Below are 23,262 nucleotides of genomic sequence, written 5' to 3' on the forward strand. Positions count from 1 at the left end.
ATTTCCTCAAGATGCAGGATTTTCAAAGAACTCGATATATAACAGTAAAATAAAACATTTTATCTCTTTTGGGCAAAGAAAATGAGATGAATAAAGGTCAGTGGCTTTAGCAAGACATTTGAATTATCACTGAAACATTCATAATGATTGAAGATCATTTTCTGTATCTTACAAAATTCATTATGTATCATGCTATTTTAGGCTTCTTTAATGGTACAAATTTTGGTTTGCTATTTTCTTCCATAGAAGGGGAAGACTACTAAGAGCAAAATCTAAAGCTTCAGGGTAGAAGAGAGCAAAGGAGTAAAACTTCAAATGTCAGTCCAAAGTCTCTGACGCAATATTTGAAAACAAGCCTGAGGGTGCTCTCCTTTTCATGGATTGTACTAAACTGGAATGTAATGAAAGATATTCATAATCTCAGAAATAGCACAAAAGTGATTCTTTGTGCAACAGTGAAAGGTATAGCCTTATTAGGGCACATATCCACTAAATTTCAGATTGCAAAATAATCTCAGTTATTAACACAGATTTGTAATCTTCCCTAACAAGCATTTCTTTTTGGCTGTGCCACTTACTATTGATTTCGTATTATGGTATTTGCCTGGATTTGACCAGAAAACTGAAAAGAATCTCATGAAGTCACTGGGCCCAGATATTTCTGTACTAGCCTAGGCAGATGATTGGATAAGTGTTTCATTTTATCATGGCAGTTCACTCTTATTTTCGTATATGTCCATCTTTCTCTACTGTGTGCAAAACTTTTATCTGCATTTTGGCGCATGCTGCATCCCCACTTGCCTATTCTCTTGTTTATTGTGTGCCCTAACAAAACTATGAATTCTGGCATAGAAGAGAGAGGACAAGTGGTCCTGTGCAAGCCACCATCATTATAATCAATTCTTGGCATGAGTTTTCAATCAACTATTCCTCTCCAAAGTCCTGTGGCAATGGGTAAGCATTGACAGGAATAGGCAGAGTGTGCTGCTGAAAGCCCTCAATCATCAATCTGTACACAAGTGGTGTGAGAATAACAATGGTTCATTGTTTTATCAATAATAACAATAATACAATAATTCTGGTGTTTGTTAAGCTCTTACTATATGCCAGGCACTGTACTAAGTGCTGCGGTGGACACAAGCAAATCTATTAGGACACAGTCCCTGTCCCACATGGGGCTCATGGTCTTAATTCCCATTTTACAGATGAGGAACTGAGGTACAGAAAAGTGATGTGACTTGCCCAAGGTCACACAGCAGACAAGTGTGGAGCCAGGATTAGAACCCATAACCTTAACAATAATAATAATAATTGTGGTATTTGTTAAGTGCTTACTATGTTCCAGGCACTGTACTAAATGTTGTGGTGGATACAGGCAAATCCAGTCTGACAGTCCCTGTCCGACATGGGGCTCACAGTCTTAATACCCATTTTACAGATCAGAGAAGTGAAGTGGCTTGCCTAAGATCACACAGTAGACAAGTGGCAGAGAGGGGGTTAGAAGCCATGACCTGAATAGTAATAATTGTGGTATTTGTTAAGTGCTTACATGTGCCATGCACTGAACTAAGCGCTGGGGTGGATACAAACAAAATGGGATGCTGTGGTGGCATCATAGCCTTCTCACCGGCAGAAGAGTCCTTTTTGGGGATAGTGGTGCTCTCTGCCTCGAAGGAGAAGAGTAGGAAATGGTCCCTAAAGATCGCTTGCTTCAGTCAGATTTGTTGGCCAGCTGAAGCCAAACAGGTCATCTACTTTAGTGGGAAGAAATTAAGGAAATAAAAGAAGTAATCAAGTTTATCCCTGTAATGTTTACACTCTGTCAATGACAACTGACTTGAGTGACTACCTGCGATCATCAGTCAGAGAACCGGCCAGGCATGACACAGACAAGATGGCACTGAATGAGACAAGCCGCCTGAAGGGTATAGTTGGGAGGAAGTTGGTTCTGGATACATTTTTTTACTGCACAGGCAAACCACTTCCAAGAGCAGCAGCAGGCTAGTGTTGGCTCCACAATCAAGACATCTCTCTTTAGAGAAAATTAATTTTGATCACAGAAGGAATCAAGTTGCCTGATGCTGCTATGCCTGGATCTAATGCAATCATGTCATGGTACTGTTATCATCTGATTATGGTAGGGAACATTCTGGGCGGATTTTGATGATGTCAAGAAGGAAGTCTCACAGAAGAACAATTTCATTATTCTAGGTGACTTTGATGCCAAACCTGGCTGCAATGTTGAGGCCTGCCCCAAAGTCTTGGGTAGACATCTTGTTGGTAATGCCAGCACAAATGGCACTCATTAGGATATGTCTGAGTAAACTGCTAGTTATCTCAAACACTGTGTGGCAGTCAGGAATCCAGTCAAACACAAAAGCACACAGAGGCCCTATGTTCCCATCTCATTAGATGGTGTGATTGTAAGGCAGCATGATTGACAGGATGTCATGGTCACTGTCTGGACCTTGTCTTGTGACCAGCAGAATGAGATTTGAATAGGCAGTGTGCCCAATGGAAAGGATACAAGCCTGGAGTCAAGATACCAGCTCCGTCACTTACCTGTGTGTGTCCTTGGCAAGTCACTTAACTTCCCTGTGCCTCAGTTTCCTTATCTGCAAAATGGAGATTAAATGTCAATTCCCCTTCCCCCTTAAACTGTGAGCCCCATATGTGTCCACCCTGATTATGCTGCATCTACTCCTAAGCTTAATACAGTGTATGCCACAAGGAAGTGCTTAACAAATATCAAACTACTACTAATTATTATTTTTATCACATTCACAGCACCACTATTGTAAACCACTTTCAAAGAAGCCCAACATGTGGGTTTTGACTCTCACTACCAAATAATGGTAGCCAACAGAACTGATCAAATTCTTAACTCACTATCATATTCCGATAGTACAGATCTTGAGACTGCATAATCAGTATACAAGGATGTGGACTTTCTTGGCTTTACCAAGAGAAAACACCAAGATTTATTCAGTGTAAATGAGAGAGAGGTTAGAGCTGCTCTATAATCCACCTCAAGCATAGATTAGACTGTAAACTCCTTGTGGGCAGAAAGGGAGTCTACTATTATATTATATTACTATTGTACTCTCCCAAGTATGGAGTTCAGTAGTACTCTTCACACAGTAAGTTCTCAATTAATACCACTGATTGACCGCAGAGAGTTCAGTGGCCTTCCAGCACACCAAGCAGCTGACACCAACCCAATTCCACCATATGAAGGAGAATTATCATTAATATTGTTATTTTTGTTATAAGTGCCCAATATGTCTCATGCACCGCTTTAAGCACTTAATAATAATAAGACGTAATAATGAAAACTGTGGTATTTGTTCAACATTTACTATGTGCTGAGCACTGTACTGAGCTCTAGGGTAGATACAAGATAGTCAGGAAGGAGAAAGAAAAGTTATTGAATTTCCATCTTTCATATGAGGAAACTGAGGCACAGAAAAGTTAAGTGACTTGCACAGCAAGCAAGGGGCCCAATGGGAATTAGAACCCAGGTCCTCTTACTCCCAGACCTGGGCTTTTTCCAGATAGCAGATGGCAGAAGTTGAGGGCAGTCTCATCAGCTGACCTCAGGGACATTAAGGAGGTTCTTGAAGAACTCTGTGCAGTTTGTAGACCAAAACTCAGAGGTGCTAATCTCATCCTGAAACTGGAAGTAGTTTCAGGGTGGGATCCTCACTTTCAGCCCCACAGCACTGATGTAATTAATACAATCACTCATCCTATCCCCACTGGATTACTGCATCAGCCTCTTTTCTGACCTCCCAACCTCCTGCCTCTCCCCACTTCAGTCCATACTTCACTCCGCTGCCTGAATTATCTTCCTATAGGAACATTCCGGGCATGTCACCCCTGTCCTCAAAAATCTCTAGTGCTTGCCTATCAAACAATAACTCCTCACAATTGGCTTCAAAGTTCTCCATCACCTTACCCTTTCTTACCTCACCTCCCTTCTCTCCTTCTACATCCTAGCCCTTACACTCAGCTCCTCTGGTGCTAACCTTCTCACTGGGCTACCTTCTCACCTGTCCTGCCTTTGACCCAGGCCCACACCCTACCTCTGGCCTGGAATGCCCTCCCTGCTTGCATCCACCAAACAATCACTCTTCCCTCATTCAATGCCCTACTGAATGCTCATCTCCTCCAAAAGGCCTTCCCAGACTAAGCCCCGCTTTTCCTCACTTCCCCCTGCCTTCCACATCACCTCAACTCACTCCCTTTGCTCATCCCCCCACCCCACCCCACAACACTTATAGAGAAGCAGCATGACTTAGTGGAAAGTGCCCGGGTTTGGGAGTCAGAGGTCGTGGGTTCTAATCCCAGCTCCACCGCTTGTCAGCTGTGTGACCTTGGGTAAGGCACTTAACTTTTCTGTGCTTCAGTTACTTCATCTGTAAAATGAGGATGAGGACTGTGAGCTCTACATGGGACAATCTGATTACCTTGTATCTACCCTAGTGCTTAGTACAGTGCTTGGCACATAGTAAGCGCTTAACAGATACCAACTTTATTATTATTATTATTTTTAATATTATTACATGTTTATATTTATAATTCTATTTATATATATTGATGCCTGTTTACTTGTTTTGATGTTTGTCTCCCCCATTCTAGACTGTAAGCCCAGTATGGGCAGGGATTGTCTGTCTTTATTGCTGAATTGTACTTTCCAAGCACTTAGTACAGTGCTCTGCACACAGTAAGCTCTCACTAAATAGAACTGAATGAAGGAATGAATGAATGAATCTATAAATTATTTATTTCTACTAATGTCTTTCTTCCTCTCTAGATTGTGAGCTCATGGTGGGCAGGAAATGTATCTACCAATTCTGTTGTATTATATTCATTCATTCATTCAATAGTATTTATTGAGCACTTACTATGTGCAGAGCACTGTACTAAGCGCTTGGAATGTACAAATCGGTAACAGATAGAGACAGGCCCTGCCTTTTGACGGGCTTACAGTCTAATCGGGGGAGACAGACAGACAAGAACAATGGCAATAAATAGAATCAAGGGGAAGAACGTCATTAAAACAATAGCAAATAAATAGAATCAGGGTTATGTACATCTCATAAATAAAATAAATAGGGTAATGAAGATATATACAGTTGAGCGGACGAGTACAGTGCTGAGGGAATGGGTCGGGAGAGGGGGAGGAGCAGAGGGAAAAGGGGGAGAAGAGGGTTTAGCTGTGGAGAGGTGAAGGGAGAGGTAGAGGGAGCAGAGGGGAAAGGGGAGCTTGGTCTGGGAAGGCCTCTTGGAGGAGGTGAGCTTTAAGTAGGGTTTTGAAGAGGGGAAGAGAATTAGTTACTGTACTCTCACGGAAGCTTAGTACGATACTCTGTACACAGTAGGCAGCATGACACAGTGGATAGCACACAGGCCTATGAGTCAAAAAGTCATGGGTTCTAATCCTGCCTTTTATATGACCTTGGGCAAGTTACTTTGTTTCTCTGTGACTCAGTTACCTCATCTGTAAAATGGAGATTGAGACTGTGAGCCCCATGTGGGACAGGCACTGTGTCCAACCTGATAAACTTGTATCTAGCCCTGCACTTAATACAGTGCCTGGTACATAGTAAGCGCTTAACAAACACCACTCTTATTATTATTAGTAGTAGTAAATAAATGTCATTTGTTGATTGTATGGGTAGGTCGAACACTTGAATGATGTTTTCATTGTGTTGCAACAGTCTCCAGTAGCTCACAATTCACCATCTCATTATTTCTGCCAATCTTGTGAGACATAGTTAAGACCATAAAGCAAGCTTCAGATGGAAAAACACGAGTCCAGTTGACATTCCTGCAGAGTGTACAAGTATGGTGAATACAAACGCATCATAAGGCTTACAATCTTCTGTGCACAGTGTGGAAGAAATGCTCCAGGTATTCAAAGATGTACATGGGGAAAGGCAATCATGCAGTGTGGCTCAGTGGAAAAGAGCCTGGGCTTGGGAGTCAGAGGTCATGGATTCTAATCCCGGCTCTGCTGCTTGCCAGCTGTGTGACTTTGGGCAAGTCACCTAACTTCTCTCTGCCTCAGTTTCCTCATCTGTAAAATGGGGATTAAAACTGTGAGCCCCACATGAGACAACCTAATCACCTTGTGTCCCCCCAGTGCTTAGAACAGTGCTTTGCACATAGTAAGTGCTTAACAAATTCCACTATTATTATTATGTGATAAAGGATATCTCTTCTGGCTGCAGCTTGGGGTTTCTAGTCAGAATAATGCTGAAGTAATGGAAAAAAATACTTCCTGAAAGGCCATGACAGCTGCAAGAGAAATGTAGAGAGTAGAACCAGGATCTAGACAAGGTCTGAATTCATCTCACAAAGGCTTTGACTAAGTAAATCGCAATGGTCTGCTTTAAGTTCTTTACTAGTTCGGAATCCGGAAATGTTTGTAACATCAGGTCAATCCACAGTAAATCCAAGTTGTTGAGAAGCAGCCATGATCCAGAAATCCTCATTTTTTTCACCCACACCCTTTCCTCTACATGACTTTCCTATCACTGCTGACAATACCCAAAGCCTCCTTTTACCATAAGCCGTCAACCTCGGCATTATCCTAGACACAGCTCTCTTCAACTCACATATTCTGTCACTCAACAAATCCTTGTTCATTATTCACATCTCCAGAATGCATCCCTTTTTCCATCCAAACTGTCACCAGGCTGGCCTAAGAACTTGTAATATCCCTACAGTGAAAGTCCTATGGAAATCCAAATACACATACACGAATATCATAAAGAGATGTCTGATACTAGCTCAGCATTATACATACCGGACTGTGTTTACATTTTTTAACCCCACATCTTACATGTCCCTTCATTAGTCAAGTAGGTTTACCCAAAAATGCTCTAAAAGACATATATATAAATATAGTGGGATTTCATGGTATGATAATAATAACAATTGTGGCACTTGTTAAGCGCTGACTATGTGCCAAACACTGTACTAAGCACTAAGGTAGATACAATATAGCAGATCAGACCCAATCCTTATATCACATGGGACTCAGTCTGTTTTTAAATTTGGAGGTGTTGGCCTTTATTGTTTCTTTACTATATGACTGTTCATATAAATAATGGAAATACATTTGTTTTTATATGTATATGTGATGTACACAAGTATGTATAGAATGTACATACACATGAAGAAGGAAATTATATTTAGGGTGTTTCCAAGATAAAGTTTCCTTGTGTTGTTTTGTTGCTCAATTGTCAGCTGAATAATCAAGCATTGATCAACTTAACACTGATCAATCAATCATATTTAATGAGTGCTTACTGTGTGCAGAGCATTGTACTGTATAACAGATTTAGTAGATATGTTCCCAGCCCATAACAAGCTTACAACCTAGAGTCTAGACATAATACAACCAAATCAATCCATCAATCCATAGTGTTTATTGAGCGCTTACTGTGTGCAGAGTCCTGTACTAAGCTCTTGGGAAAGTACCAATACAACAGAGTTGGTGGACATGTACCCTGCCCAGAAGGACCTGCCCAAACAAAGGGAACCAAATGTCTCATATTAGGCAGACAAGTTATTCATTAATTCACTCATTCAATCATGTGTATTGAGTGCTTACTGTGTGCAGAGCACTGTGCAGAGTTCTGCAGAGTACAATGCAAAAATATGCAGACACATTCCCTGCCCACAATGAGCTTACAATCTAGAGCTGGGAAGACAGACATCAATACAAATAAATACATTACAGATATGTACATAAGGGCTGTGGGGCTGTGAGGGGGGAAGAACAAAGGGAGCAAGTCAGGGCAATGCAGAGGGAGTGAGAAGAAGAAAGTGCTCTGCACATAGTAAGTGCTCAATAAATACGATTGAATGAATGAAAAGGGGGTTTAGGTTGGGAAGGCCTCTTGGAGGAGATGGGCCCTCAATAAGTCTTTGAAGAAGGGGAGAGTAATTGTCGGATTTGAGGACGGAAGGCATACTAGGCCAGAGGCAGGACATAGGCTAAGGGTCAGTGGCAAGACAGGCAAGATTGAGGAACCGTGAGAAAGTTGGCACTGGAGAAGCGAAGCATGCAGTCTGCAGCAAAGTGAGGTAGGAGGTTAGGTGAGGTAGGAATTAGGTACTTTGGAGTTCCATCCTGCCAACTGAAGGTCCCGAGGAATAATTCATACTGGTCCTGCTTTATGCTGAGTTGGCGGGGGAATACCTCTCAGCTGGGGTTCTGGTGGCTGAAGCTGCTGCTTCCTTCTCAAGGTGATGCAGAGGCTTCTTCTTCCCCAGTGGCAACCCTCTGCTGCTGCTGTTTCCATCACCATCACTGCCACCACTGTGACTGGAGTTTCACCGTTCTCTTAAACTGTGAGCTCCTTGAGGGGCAGAAACTGTCCAACCTGATTATCTTGCCTCTGTCCCAGTGCTTAGTATAGTGCTTGGCTCATAGAAAGCACCTAACAAATATCACAGTTACCATTATATTATCTGGCCACATGAGAAACTTTTATCTGTGATTTAGAATTGACAATTCAGGCACAATGAGGTACCAGCACGGCCTAGTGGATAGAGCAAAGACCTGGAAATCTGAAGGACTTGGGTTCCTCTCGACACTGCGACTTGTCTGCTGTGTGAAGTTGGGCAAGTCACTTCACTTCTCTGTGCCTCAGTTACCTCTTCTGTAAAATGGGGATTAAGACCTGTGAACCCCATGTGAGACAGGGACTGTGTCCAACCTATCATGTATGTACCCCAGAGCTTAGAAGAGTGCCTGGCACATAGTAAGTGCTTAACAAATACCATAAAAGAAAGCAACAACAACAAAAATATGAGATGTTGTCACCAGTGCTGCCCGTTGATGGAAGCGCTGCTCTGCTATTGTGGGTGGCAGCAGGAAAATTTCTGTTTGTATCTGTCTGTGTAAGTCTTTGTAAATCTGTGTCTCTATGTGTTTCTCCAAGTATGTCCTTAGCCCATCTACTGTTCTCCCTTCTGTTCTTCCTGTCCTTCCCTATCCATTACCTAATCTTCTTTCACCCACTCCGACCTCTGTATTCCTTTCCTCAGTTCCTAACCTCTCTTTCTCTGGCTGCGTTGTTTGGGTTTTTTTTTCCATCACTCCATTCTGGCTATTTATCTTCTTGTCTTTCCTGATTTTTCAATCCTGCCCTCCACCTTATCCCATTTTGTGCTTTCAAAAGTCTGGTCCTCTAAAATCAAGCTGATTTATACTAGTTTAGAATCCTGTTCATTCCTTTAGTGTTTTTATTAACATCATCATGGCCTAGTGGAAAGAGCATGGGCCTGGGAATCAGAAGATCTGAGCTCTGCCACTTGCCTTCTATGTGACCTTGGTCAAGTCACTTAATTTCTCTTTTCCTCAGTTTCCTATAAAACATGGATAAAATACCTTTCTCCCTCCTACTAAACCTGTGAATCCATCTGGGATAGGGACTGTGTCCAATCTGGTTATCTTGTGTATACCCCAGCATCAGTACAGTGCTTGGCATATAGTAAGCACTTAACAAATACTACAATTATTATTATCATTCATAAATTCTTTAAAAAAAACTTGTGTGTGACCTCATTATGTTTGTCAAGCATGATTTAAGATTTAATAGCACCCAAAGTGAATTGAGCAGCATTCAGAAGATTTGGTTCCTGCAATTCAAGATATTTTCAGTCTAAAGTAAGAAAAGACAAATAACGAACCAAAGGAAACAGAAGTGGAAAGTAACCCAGACACTTCAAGCAGAAACTCCTCACAATTGGCTCTCATTCAACTCTCATCACACTACTTATCAGTCTATGATGTTTATTAATCAGTGATATTTATTGAGAACTTACTGTTTGCAGAGCACTGTACTGAGCAATTAATTGAGAAAGTTGGTAGACATGTTTCATGCCCACAAGAAGCTCACAGTCTATACTTACTCCTCTATGATTACAACCTAGCCTGCACACCTTGCTCACTTAATACAAATTTACCGTGCTTTTCTCTCTCATTCTCTCTATCCAGTGACTCCTTGCTCATGTACTTCTTTTTAATAAATCAATCAATTGTATGGATTGCATTTACTATATGCAGAACACTATGCTAAGTACTTGGGAGACTGCCCACAACTATCTTTCTGCCTGGAACTCTTCCCTCACCTCTCACAGAGGACTATGTTCCGCATCTTTAAAGTCCTACTAAAGTCATATCTCCTTCATAAGTCTTACATGATTAACTTATCTACCGCTCGATTTTACCTCTCTACTGCATCACCTATATCCTTGAGTCCATCTATCCTAAGCATTTAAACACTCACCCCACCCCTACCATTGTGTGTATCTTTATACTTACTGCTTCCCCTACCTGTAATTTATTTCAATATCTGCTTTCTCTGATAGAATGTAAATTCCTTGAAAGTAATGATGATGTTTACTCCATTATTTTCTTTAAAGCACTTAATGCACTGGTCTGCACAGATTAAGTTCTCAATATATACAAGTAAATGCTTGATTAATGTAAGGTGAGAACTGTTTCTTTATTTTCTAATGTAGTATATGACAAAGGTTAGTATCTCCAAACAGCAGTCTTCCTGTGAGTCAATTTCTTCATCTTAAACAGGAATGTACTGCATTTGTGTACCTAGACAAGCTTTGTTGTAGTCTGTGTGAGGGTTTGATACTGAATAATAATTTTTAAATGATTATGAAAATCAATAAAAAATGTTTCCTAATTCATAGGGATGTTGTGAGGATAAATGAATGGTATGTAAGGCAGCAGTAGAGAAGCAGTGTGGCTCAATGAAAAGAGCCCAGGCTTGTGAGTTAGAGGACATGGGTTATAATCCTGGCTCTGCCACTTGTCAGCTGTGTGACTTTGGGCAACTCACTTAACTTCTCTGTCCTTAGTTACCTCATCTGTAAAATGGGGATTGAGACTGTGAGCCCCATGTGGGGACAACCTATCCCCCCCAGCACTTAGAACAGTGCTTCGCACATAGTAAGCACTTAAATACCATCATTATTATTATTAAATACTTTGACACAACCAAAAATTCATATTGGCCACAGACAGCTAAAAGCTGTGACAGAATTCTGCTACCTAAACAGTATACTAACCAACGATTCAAAGATAAACAAGGATGTAGAGAACAGAATCATTAAGGCCAGCACATCCACTGGAAGGCTGTGAAACAGAGGATACCAAGGATATCAAGAATATCAACAGAGAATATCAGAGGACATCATACTAAAACTCTACAGGGCTGTAGCATACTGTGCAATCTTTTTAGCTACAAGAAATGGACGCCATGCAGGATACCATCTCCAGCTCCTTGAGTAGCTCCATCAGCATCACTAATGGTCCATGATCCACATCAAGATAGGATCATGAACAATGAAGTTCTGGAATGTAGTCAGTTTTCTACCTTTGAAACTATGAGGATCTTAATGCAACTACACCATGTGGGAAATGAGAAGAGAAAGAATTGCAGCAGGATACCCAAATCACTGCTGTATGAAAAGATGAAATTGAGAAACTGAAAGCAAGGAGAGCAGAGTAAGCATTTTATGGACACGGGAAAGCAAAGCCTCAGACAATGCTGTATCTCAGCTGAAGACTGGCAGTCATTGCTGAGAATAGATCAGTTTGGCACACTGCCACCAAGAAAGAAGTGGCTCTCTGATTAATCGTCAGTATTTATTGAGTGCTAACTCTGTGCTGTGCTCTGTAATAAGCCCTTGAAAGAGTACAGTCGAGCTGGTAGATATGATCCTGCCGTTGAGGAGCAGAGGTTTCATAAGGAAGGAGAAAAATGGCAAAGTAGAGCAAACATTAAGTGTCACAACACAATAAAGGGCTGCCTTTTTATGGGAACAGTATGCTGGAATTGTGAGTCTTGCATTGGTGCTCATAGGTGAACTTCCCTGACAGTTGTGTATTCTTCAAATATGAATATTTTCTTCCTTATATATATTTAAGAATTTATATTTGTATACAAACATATTCTTTTACTAGTGTACTAAACAAAAATAGAAAGGAATGAGTTTAGAGGAACAGAAAAATATGTGATGCCATTTATGACTGTTAGGGATATCCTCATTATCATTTCATTTTTTCAGGGCATATGTACCTTTGTAGTAATCTAAAGAATTTCTCTCCATTCTAAACATTGTATGGAGGAGGAATTTTATTGTCCTTCAACTGGGCCCACAAACGTCTCCTGAACGTTTGTCACCAGAATGACTAATTTTGTTGTGGACAATTCATTGGTCTCTTTAAATGTTTTCCTTTCATTTGGAAGAATAGCATATGAGGAAATGCAAGTGGTTTTTTTTGGGGGGGGAGGGGCTGGGGAGGTGCTTAATGTATTTTTCTTACCTGTTCCTTTTATGGGCTGATATTTATTTGAAGTCCCATAGGATCTTTTCTTAAGCTCTGGGGTAAAGCAACTCTCCCGTAAACTAATGGAGAAAATGTGGTATCTTTTCTGATTTAAGTTAGCACCAAAGCCTTTTGCCACTGGACTTTGTTGGCATCCAGAATATGACTTTGAAACAATTTGTTTTCAGGCTCAGTGTCAGGTTTGGCTGAGAAAGGTTATATTTCAAAACTGTAATGACCTCCTAGCATCTGTTTATTTACCCATATTTACTTTTGCGGGAACAATTAGGATGAAGACACCAAATCCTGAGTGGAATCTATAATCATCTTTTCTCTATCTTCTTCTTGCAGAATCTGGCCACAAGAAATTGAAAAGTACCATACAAAGAAGCACAGAAACAGGAATGGCAGCAGAAATGAGGAGTCGGATGGTACGGCAGCCAAGTCGAGAGTCCACTGATGGCAGCATAAACAGTTACAGCTCTGAGGGAAAGTAAGTGCACACTGGTATTTTGTGATTGCCAAGATGTTAATATTGTAGAAGAGAACTTCTGGTTGATTTATTTTTTTAGTCTAGAATTGTATCTTATTTTAGACTATGACCTTGTCTTGGTGTTCTAAGTGAATAATTTCAAGTGAACAATTGCAAGGCATTAAATCAGGTTTGACTGGCATAATAATAATAGTAATAATAATAATAGTATCTGTTAAGTGCTTACAAGTGCCAAGCACTTACAAGTGCAGGGGTAGATACAAGGTCATCCCATGTGGTTGTCCCATGTGGGCTCATATTCTCAATCTCCATTTTACAGATGAGGTAGCTGAGGCACAGAGAAGTTAAGTGAGTTGCCCAAAGTCACACAGTTAAGTGGTGGGGCCAGGATTAGAACCCATGACCTCTGACTCCCAAGCCCATGCTCTTTCCACTAAGTCACACTGCTTGGATAACAGCTTTCTAACCATAGATAGGCTAACAGTGATTTGAACTCACACTAAATAGCCCCCAGATATTATGACCTAATTCAATCCTCAGCCCAAGGTATAGGTATATTTGGTAAGTTACTGAACTAATCCAAGCTTACAGAATTCATCAGAATTCTGGCTGACTTGAGAATATTCACACTAGGCCTTCACCTCCAGGTCTGTGCAATTTTTAAGCCATCCTTCAGGAATATATATCAATCAATCAATCAATGGTATTTATTGAATGCTTGGGATAGTATAATGCAACAGAGTTGGTAGACACATTTCCTGCCCATAATGAGCTTACAGTCTAGAGAGTTTACACTCTCTCTTTCACTCATTCTCTCTCTTTTTCCATATATATAATTATAATAATATATTCATAATACTCTAATATTGTTATGTATATTGTTCTTCAATTTTTGAAGAAGACACATGGATGGTGAAGTTCATTTATAAGTGTGTGAATTAATGAGGAGACTAATGAAAGGAAGTAGTTGAAAAGTCTGCCTTTTAGATATTAATCCAGATTATTCAGCACTTTATCAGTTCAAGAAAAAACAACATCATTCATTTTCTTCCAGTTTATGGATTTTCTTATAGTGCACACTACTCTTTGCTAGAAAATTTGGTGTGACCTGCTTTTTTCATACAATAAAGGAATCTCTTTTTCTCACCTAAATTCTTATAGTTTGTCATAATAAAAATGATGATTATGGTATATAGTTTTTACTCTGTGCCAAGAACTGTCCTAAACTCTGGGAAAGGATACACATGTAGGAATTAGACATGGTGCCCATCCCTTGGGGAGCTTGCATTCTAAGAATCAGAATGCCCTACTAGGGGCTCAGGCTAAGGGAAAAGTTGAACAGGTATTTTATCACCATTTTAAAGTTGAGGAAACCCATGCACAGAGAAGTCAAATGACTTGCCCAAGGTCACATAGCGGGCAAGTGGCAGAGCCAGGATTAGAACCCCAGTCTATGGACTTCCAGTCCTGTGCTCTTTACAGTAGGCCATGATACTTCTTAATATTCTTGAATGTTATGAAATTTTAAATGTTATTATGCTTTGTTCTTGACGTGACTGCACTGTAGTGCTGAGTGAGATGGTTACAACTGAAAATTTTTGAGGATTCTTTGGAGAAGGAATGCCTCTTTCTATGTAAGTTTACTATTATTTAAGAGGTCAACTGCCTCATGTTTAAAGCTGGATTTCCTCTGATTCTAAGCCAGTTATAGTGAAAGTTCATTCCCAGTTTAGGTCAGACCTATTTGTTTAGAAATGAAGCATTCTGATTTCTAGAAGCATCGCCCTTTAGTCCACAGCAAGAAGCTAGAAAATACACTATGAAAGGACCTATTTTCATATCCCTTCAATCAATGGGAAAAAAGAACCAGCAACTTTGTTTCAGTAGTGAGAGGATGAGTTGGAGTGAACAGGAGGAAAGGATAAGCATTTAGAAGTTTAGAATTGGAAACAGAAATTACAATGTGTAGATACACGCACATATACTCACACCCGCTCACACATCTACACACACACACATATATACACCCATTATAAGAGTTAAATAGGGAGGTCAAATCATCTTATCAGTAGCATATATTGATGGCCTGTTAAGGTAGTGCTTTGCTCATAAGAGGTGTACTTCCTCTTGATTCTATTTATTGCGATTAAGTTGTCTTGTTTTTGTCCATCTGTCTCCCCCGATTAGACTGTAATCCCGTCAATGGGCAGGGATTGTCTCTATCTGTTGCCGAATTGTTCATTCCAAGTGCTTAGTACAGTGCTCTGCACATAGTAAGTGCTCAATAAATACTACTGGATGAATAAGAGAGTACAATAGACATAGAAGATGTCTGTGCTCTCAAATCAACTAAATATAGAACAAATAACCTCCATACCAAAGGTTTCTACTCAAGTCTATACCTGGAATTTATGTAGGATTTAGTCCCCTTGAAAGCTGTAAAGACTGCCCTGGGTTACCAGCATATACCATGTGCGCAGCCAAATATTAAATCACCTATTTTAATTAACTCCCAAAATTCTAGAAGCTGTTAGGAAGACAGTGAATATCACAAAACTGATCTTCTCCCAGCACCTTCACAGACTCATGAATTGAGTTTTTGTATCATTGCAGGAGGAGCCAATCTCTTATCAAAGCATTCTAGCTACCACGAAACCAAATGTTGGGTATCAAGTGAAAAAATTCCTATGGGAAGTGAATTTCACAGAAATTCAAATGCATCTACATTCAAAAATGGCAAGGAGAATTTAGGAGATCCAACTGTATTTTTTTCAGTGTTCACAGTTGCCCATAGTTCATACCTACGTTTCATTAATACTGCAAATGTTTTTTACTTGAAAAAAAATAATGATAGATTTAATGTTCTGAATATATTAAGGAAAATGGTTTTATTAATGCAAGTTAGTAATACTTGTAATTTTCTAAGCACTTACATTGCCCAAAGCTTTAATATTCTGGCTGGAAAGCTGGTGGAATATAATGTAAATGAATCTGTATTTAATGTGTGTTGAAATCCAATTTCCAGTCATTATCATCTGCATCATTAAATAAATGCCCTTAAGTACATGGCTCACATGAAAAATGCTGCCACTGCATGAGCAAAGGGAAGGTTTTGTTTTTTGCTTTATAGAAGCAGCAATGTGGCCTACTGGAAAGAACTCGGGATGGGGCATCAGGAGACCTGAATTCTAATCCTAGGTCTGCCACTTGAATGCTCTGTGACCTTGAGAAAGTCATCTGGGCCATAATTTATTTTTCTGTAAAATGGGGATTCATCTTTAGATGAATCTTTAAGATGATTTTACAATCATCTTTAGATTGTAATCTTCCATCTGATTGTATCATATACACACCAAGGATTTAGCACAGTGCTCTACAAACAGTAAGCATTCAGTAAATGCCATTTATTAAAAACTTATTTTTTTTCTTAATTCTCTCATCCCATTCAAAATTTGTTATTGAATTTGCTTGATGTCCATAGTCTGATGGGAAGAAAGAAAATACCAATGTGCGATCACACTAATAGCCTCCAACTTCAAAAAATGGAATGGGAACCCAGTAGATGTACTCCTAATGGCTTCTTCCTGTAATAAGTTCAGTTGAACAGCTACAAATACCCTTATATGGTATCAATTATGACACCAAGTCAATCAGAGGGAACTCTGAGCCATGACCCTGGGAGGTCAGGACACAGGGAAGACTCAGATCTGTGATCCTGGAATGACACAAGGTACAGGGAGAGCTAGAAGATGTGATCCCAGAGGGTTAGGATACCCAGAAATTTAGCATTCCAGATGTTGGACTCAGTCAAGTGAGGTTCCTGCCCCTGATGGGAAGAAATGGCACAGTCTCCCTAGCTTCCACAGGACTCAGAAAGGGTGAGACTGGAACCTGGGATGCCTCTAGAGAAGAGGGGAAAGAAACAAAGGACCTTTAATAATAATAATAATGTTGGTATTTGTTAAGCACTTACTTTGTGCAGAGCACTGTTCTAAGCACTGGGGTAGATACAGGGTAATCAGGTTGTCCCACATGAGGCTCACAGTCTTAATCCCCATTTTACAGATGAGGGAACTGAGGCATGGAGAAGTTAAGTGACTTGCCCACAGTCACACAGCTGACAAGTGGCAGAGCTGGGATATGAACCCATGACCTCTGGTTCCCAAGCCCGGGCTCTTTCCACTGAGCCACGCTGCTTCCCTAGGGAAAGACAGTTTGGATTGGAAATCTGTTTTTGCCTAATCAACATGTCATTAGTACTTACAAGAAGATTATTAAAGTTTTTGAGATCTCTGATCTTAGAGACTGCCAGCAGTAGGGCTGAGAAAGTCCAAGTGCCAGGAGAGATCCATAGTCCTGAGAAAATGAGGGAAGAGGTTGGAACCTTTTTTCTGTAAGCTTCCTGAGTCAGCCCTGGTAGGGGAATGGTAGACTAGTTCCAAAATTATCCATTGCTTTTACAATGATTCCTTGACTTGAGGTCAGAGTTGGTGGGGTGATGATGATGATCCAGGGATTTGGAGTTCACTAGTCTGGAATTTCCAAATCTGCCAGTCCTAGCAGGGAAAGGTGTGGAGGGCTTTAGGATCCAGTGGAGTCTATCTGGCTCTGAGAATTCCAATAGTGACCCTGGGTTTTTCTTTTGGCTGAGATTTAGGGCTGAGAACCCCTGGAAATGTTACAAAAGAAGAGAGTTTTCCATGCTATCATTATTTCTCTATACAGTGTTTTAGTATGTTGAGTGAGAAAAGAAAAATCTAGCAATGGGTGACAATTTAAGGGGTCTCCTTACAAGCCCCTCTCTAGTTTTTTTTGTTTGTTTGTTTGTTTATTCCCAAAGACATGTTCCTATTACTCTAGTTCAAAGTACGGTCACTTTTCTGAGTGCTTGGGAAATCTTCAGGTTATATATTATTGTTCTCATTTGGCCAGTGGCCTGGGAATTAGTCTTTTAGTTGTTAGCTGTGCTGTTTGTTTATCAGAGATCACCCCATTCACACCAAGTTGATATTCATAACTACTTTTTCCATCTTCTCTGGTGCTTTTCCTTTTTCTTTCACAAGTAGCAATTTGGTTATTCACAGAGTCCTCTAGACTGTAAGGTCATTATTCATAGGGAGCGTGTCCGCTAATTATGATGTATTGTACTCTCCCAAATGCTTAATACAGTGCTTTGCATATAATAAGTGCTCAATGAATACCTCTGATTTATTGATTGATTGCTCCCCACATAATAAGCCCTCCATAAATGCCATTGATTAACATTTTCTTAGTAGATTTTTCCCCCATTTATATAAATGGTGGCTCCCAAAGTTATTTGGCAGGCATGAGCCGAGCCAGGTGTCTGCCAAGAGTAGAGATCAGTATACTTTGAGAGTGATGGGTATATTTTTCCCAACAATTCTGTGTTCTTGATGAAGAGTTGTATAATGTGATGTTTGAAAGTCTCAAAGTCTGTTTAGATTCTTTTTTTTTTTTAGGAACCATAGCTCATATTAAAACAAACCTGCAGGAAATTGTTAAAATAATGATCAAACAAACCATAGTGACAGCAGAGTTGGAAGGCAAACACATCAATATCTAGAGCTGTTGGCTCTTTTGAAGTTCTCTGAAGGCCCAATCATGTTTAAATATTTTAAAATAGCTTTCAGAGCTAGTTTTCAACTTTAGAAAATAACTCTGACAGAACAGCCATGAGGACAAATTAAATGTCAGCTCTCCATGTCGGGGATTTAGAGAAAATGGAGGTGTATGATGTGTGTGAGGTCTGCCCTCCAAGGACAAATAGGGATACTTTCTCCACCTTAATTCTCTTTTCTAAAATGGGTTCAACTACATTCAAAAGGAGAAATAAAACTTTTGAGATTAATATCAGGAAATATCCATACAAAATAATGAGCCCACCACTTAGCTCTGAGATAACCACACATTGATTTTTGTAAGTGCTTTTGTATAGTTTAATTGTAACAAATTAATAATTATGAAAGGTGTGCAGTGAGCAGTGGCTTACATTAGCTTATACATGATGACTTGAGTAGAAAGATGTTTAATGTAGCTATCGTTGTGTTGGTGTATATCCAGAACATTGAGTTCATTAAAATTATCTTTCAAAACAGCTAGGATTTCTTCTATATATTTGCAGCCCATGTGGAACACAAGAAAAATATTTAGAAGGTGAAGGTGTGTTCTAATGATTACCATGTCATTGTCATTTTAGTTTAATATTTCCTGGGGTTCGGTTGGGAGCTGACAGCCAATTCAGTGACTTCCTCGATGGACTTGGACCAGCCCAGCTTGTAGGCCGACAAACACTAGCCACCCCGGCTATGGGTAAGAACTTCTGTTGCCCTCTCCAGCAGATGCCTCTCCTTCTCCCACTCCCCCAGACTCAACGGGAAAGGAGGAGGTGTCGGCTTCCTTCTCGCACCCCAATGCCGCTTCCGTACTATTCTCCCTCCCCCTTCCCTCTCCTTCCTCTCCTTTGAAGCCCATATTATTAGCCTCTACCACTCCCTCCAGATTCTTGTAGCTGTCATCTACTGCCCCCCTGGTCCCACCTCCAACTTCTTTAACCACCTTGACCCCTTTCTCACCCTCCTTCTCTCCTTCTCCCTGTCCACTCTGATCCTCAGAGACTTCAACATCCACATGGATGTACCTCATGACTCCTGTGCCGCCCGTCTTCTATCACTCTTCAACTCTGCCAACCTCCTGCTCCACCACACCTTGCCCACTCACCAACTTGGTCACACCCTCGATCTCATCATCTCCTACTGCTGCACTATCTCCACCCTCACCAACTCTGAAATCCCCTCTCTGACCATAACCTTCTCACCTGCCTCCTCTCTCACATTCCCTCCCCATGTAAATCTCTATTACTCCCCCACAGAGACCTTCACTCTCTTGACCCCATCCATCTCTCCCAAAGCATAACACCCCACTTTGCCTCTCTGTCCTCTCTACCCACTCTTGATGATCAGATTACTGTTCTCAACTCCACCCTCTCTACTCAACTCAAACTCGCTAGCTTCCCTTTCCCTCCGTCACTCTTGCTCCACTAACCCTGGATCTCTGCCTCTGTCCGCCTCCTTCGCTCTTATACTCAAGCTGCCGAGCACTGCTGGTGAAAGTCTAAGCACCAAGCCAAACTTGTTGACTTTAAATTTATTCTTTACTGCCTTAACTCTGCCCTCTCCTCTGCCAGGCAAAACTATTTTTCTTCCTTCAATGACGCCCATGCCCATCACCCCCTCCAATTATTCCAGATTTTTAACTCTCTGCTCAGGCCCCCTGTTCCTTCCCGTTCCATTCCTCACCCCCAAAGATCTGACCACCTACTTCATTATGAAAATTAACACCATCAGGTCTGAGCTCCCCAATGTCACCCCTCCTTCTCCATCACCCCACTCTCAACTCTCTCCCCTACTTTCCCTTCCTTCCCAGCAGTATAACCAGAGGGGATCTCCTCCCTCCTCTTAAGTGCCACCCCCTCCATGTCTGCTTCAGTCCCTATTCCTGCTCACCTTATGAAAACTATCTCCCCTTCCCTCCTCCCCTCCTTAACTTCCATCTTTAACCACTCACTCTCCTATGGCTACTTCCCCTCTGACTTCAAACATGTCCATGTCTCCCCCATCCTAAAAAAACCTTCTCTTGACCTCACTTCCCCTTCCAGTTATCGTCCTATCTCCCTCCTGCCCTTCCTTTCCAAACTCCTATAATGTGTCATCTATACCTGTCATCTGTGTGACTTTGGGCAAGTCGCTTAACTTCTCAGTGCCTCAGTTCCCTCATCTGTAAAATGGGGATTAAGACTGTGAGCCTCACGTGGGACAACCTGATTACCCTATATCTACCCCAGCGCTTAGAACAGTGCTCGGCACATAGTAAGCGCTTAACAAATACCAACATTATTATTATTTATTACACTGGCTGCCATGTATGCCTTAACTACAACTCTCCTGGACCCCCTCCAGTTTGGCTTCCGTCCTCTCCACTCCACCGAAACTGCCCTCTCAAATGACCTCCTTCTTGCCAAATCCAATGACTCCTACTCTATCCTACAACTCCTTGGCCTCTCAGCTGCCTTTGACACTGTCGACCCTCCCCTTCTCCTCCACACTTTATCTCACCTTGGCTTCACGGACTCCATCCTCTCCTGGTTCTCCTCTTATCTCTCTGGCCGTTCATTCTCAGTCTCTTTTGTGGGCTCCTCCTCTCCTTCCCATACACTAACTATAGCGGTTCCTCAAGGGTCAGTTTTTGGCCTTCTTCTGTTCTCCATATATAGTCACTCCCTGGTGAACTCATTTGCTCCATGACTTCAACAGTCATCTCTACGCAGATGACAGTCAAATCTACATCTCCTCCCCGTTCTCTCCCCCTTCCTCCAGGCTCGTATCTCCTCCTGCCTTCAGGACATCTCCACTTGGATGTCTGACCGCCACCTAAAACTCAACATGTCTATGACTGAGCTCCTTATCTTCCCTCCCAAACCCTGTCCTCTCCCTGACTTCCCTTTCAATGTGGATGGCACTACCATCCTTCCCATCTCACAGGCCCGCAACCTTGGTGTCATCCTTGTCTCTACTCTCTCATTCACCCCACACATCCAATCCGACTTGCCGGTCTCACCTTGACAATATCGCCTAGATCCGCCCTTTCCTCTCCATCCAAACTGCTACCTTGCTGGTACAAGCTCTCATCATATCCCAACTGGATTATTTTGTCAGCTTCCTCTCTGATCTACCTTCTTCCTGTATCTCCCTGCTCCAGTCTATTCTTCATTCCGCTGCCCAGATCATCTTCCTACAGAAACGCTCTGGGCATGTCACTCCCCTCCTCAAAAACTCCATTGGTTGCCTGTCAACCTTCGCATGAAACAAAAACTCCTCAATCTTGGCTTCAGAGCTCTCCATCACCTTGCCCCCTCCTATCTCACCTCCCTTCTCTCTTTCTACTGCCCACCCCATACACTCCACTCCTCTGCCACTCACCTCCTCACGGTCCCTCATTCAAGCCTGTCCCACCATTGACCCCTGGCACACGTCCTACCATTGTCCTGGAATGCCCTCCTTCCTCACATGCACCAAACTAACTCTCTTCCCCTCTTCAAAGCCCTACTGAGAGCTCACCTCCTCCTGGAGGCCTTCGCATACTGAGCCCCCTCTTTTCCTCTGATCCTCCTCCCCTCCCATTGCCCCTTCTCCCTCCATCTGCTCTTCCCTCTTCCTCTCCCCACAGCACTATGCATATTTGTATATATTATTTATTACTTTATTTATTTTGTAAATGATGTGTATATATCTATGATTCTATTTATCTCGATGATATCTACTCCAGACTACTTGTTTTGTTTTGTTCTGTTTTACTTTGCTGTCTCCCCCATTTAGACTGTGAACCTGTTATTGGGCAGGGATTGTCTCTGTTGCCGAATTGTATATTCTAAGCGCTTAGTACAGTGCTCTGCACATAGTAAGTGCTCAATAATTACGACTGAATGAATGAATGAATTGAATTTCTCATGTGGAATAATTAGCATTTTAGATAGATCATTATTTTGGGCAAATTGCAAAGTAGTCAATGAATAATTTGGAGGGTTGAGATTAAATGAAAAGACTAAGGCAGGGAAACCTTATTCTGAGCCCCAGCGTGGGATTATTTTGGGTCAGGATATCTTCTTGTCTTTGTGCCTTCTAGATCCCCTCTAGAATGTAAACTCATTGTGGGCAGGGAATGTGTCCACCAATTCTGATGTACTGTACTCTCCTAAGTGCTTAATACAGTGCTCTACACACAGTGATGATGAATATTGATTGATGTGACTCCGGAATATAATCATGAGCACCTTACTGGTTCTGGATGGCCTTACTAAAGGTCTTTGGTGATGCCTCTTTCTGTTTGAAGAGGTTGAATGTTCCTGCTTCCAGGGCTCTTACCATATTCTCAAACCTCTCTGCAGCTTTTGCCCAGTAACAGTGAATGTCCTTCATGCCTGTTCCACTGCTTTTTCAGTAAATCCCTATAGTACATCTTCTCTCTTTCTCTGTCACTCTGTCTCTCTGTCTTTCTGTCTCTGCCTCTGTCTCTCATTTTCCCTTTCTCAGAAATAAGCCAGGCTTACACTGTCCACCCTGCCCCTAATTGGCCAGAATCAACAGTCTAAGAGCTTATTTGTTTTGTACACTTTTAGAAAAGGGAAACTTCTAAAGTGATACAGGAAATACTGTGGAAGCCCAGTAAAGCAGAGAAAAGCATGAGAGGTACTCAAAGGAACATATCTTTTTGTTCAAAATAAGACAATTTGCTGTTAAAAATTGCGGCATTTGATAAGAAGGATAAGAGAAGCAGTGTGGCTCAGTGGAAAGAGCACAGGCCCTGGAGTCAGAGGTCATGG

The 23,262-nt window shown here is 41.4% G+C and overlaps 1 protein-coding gene across 26 annotated transcripts in view; it reads left to right on the forward strand.

The window, feature by feature from the left end:
• RIMS1 (regulating synaptic membrane exocytosis 1) overlaps window positions 1–23,262 on the forward strand; it is a 531,371-nt gene that overhangs the window by 494,714 nt on the left and 13,395 nt on the right. For all 26 annotated transcript variants that reach the window (XM_029064002.2, XM_029063826.2, XM_039912344.1 and 23 more), the window contains 2 exons: window positions 12,725–12,866; window positions 19,084–19,196. In XM_029064002.2, the coding sequence (XP_028919835.1) occupies window positions 12,725–12,866; window positions 19,084–19,196 (255 nt within the window). The remainder of the gene's footprint in view (window positions 1–12,724; window positions 12,867–19,083; window positions 19,197–23,262) is intronic.

Source organism: Ornithorhynchus anatinus, chromosome 1 (assembly GCF_004115215.2).
Source record: "Ornithorhynchus anatinus isolate Pmale09 chromosome 1, mOrnAna1.pri.v4, whole genome shotgun sequence".
Lineage (NCBI taxonomy): Eukaryota > Metazoa > Chordata > Mammalia > Monotremata > Ornithorhynchidae > Ornithorhynchus > Ornithorhynchus anatinus.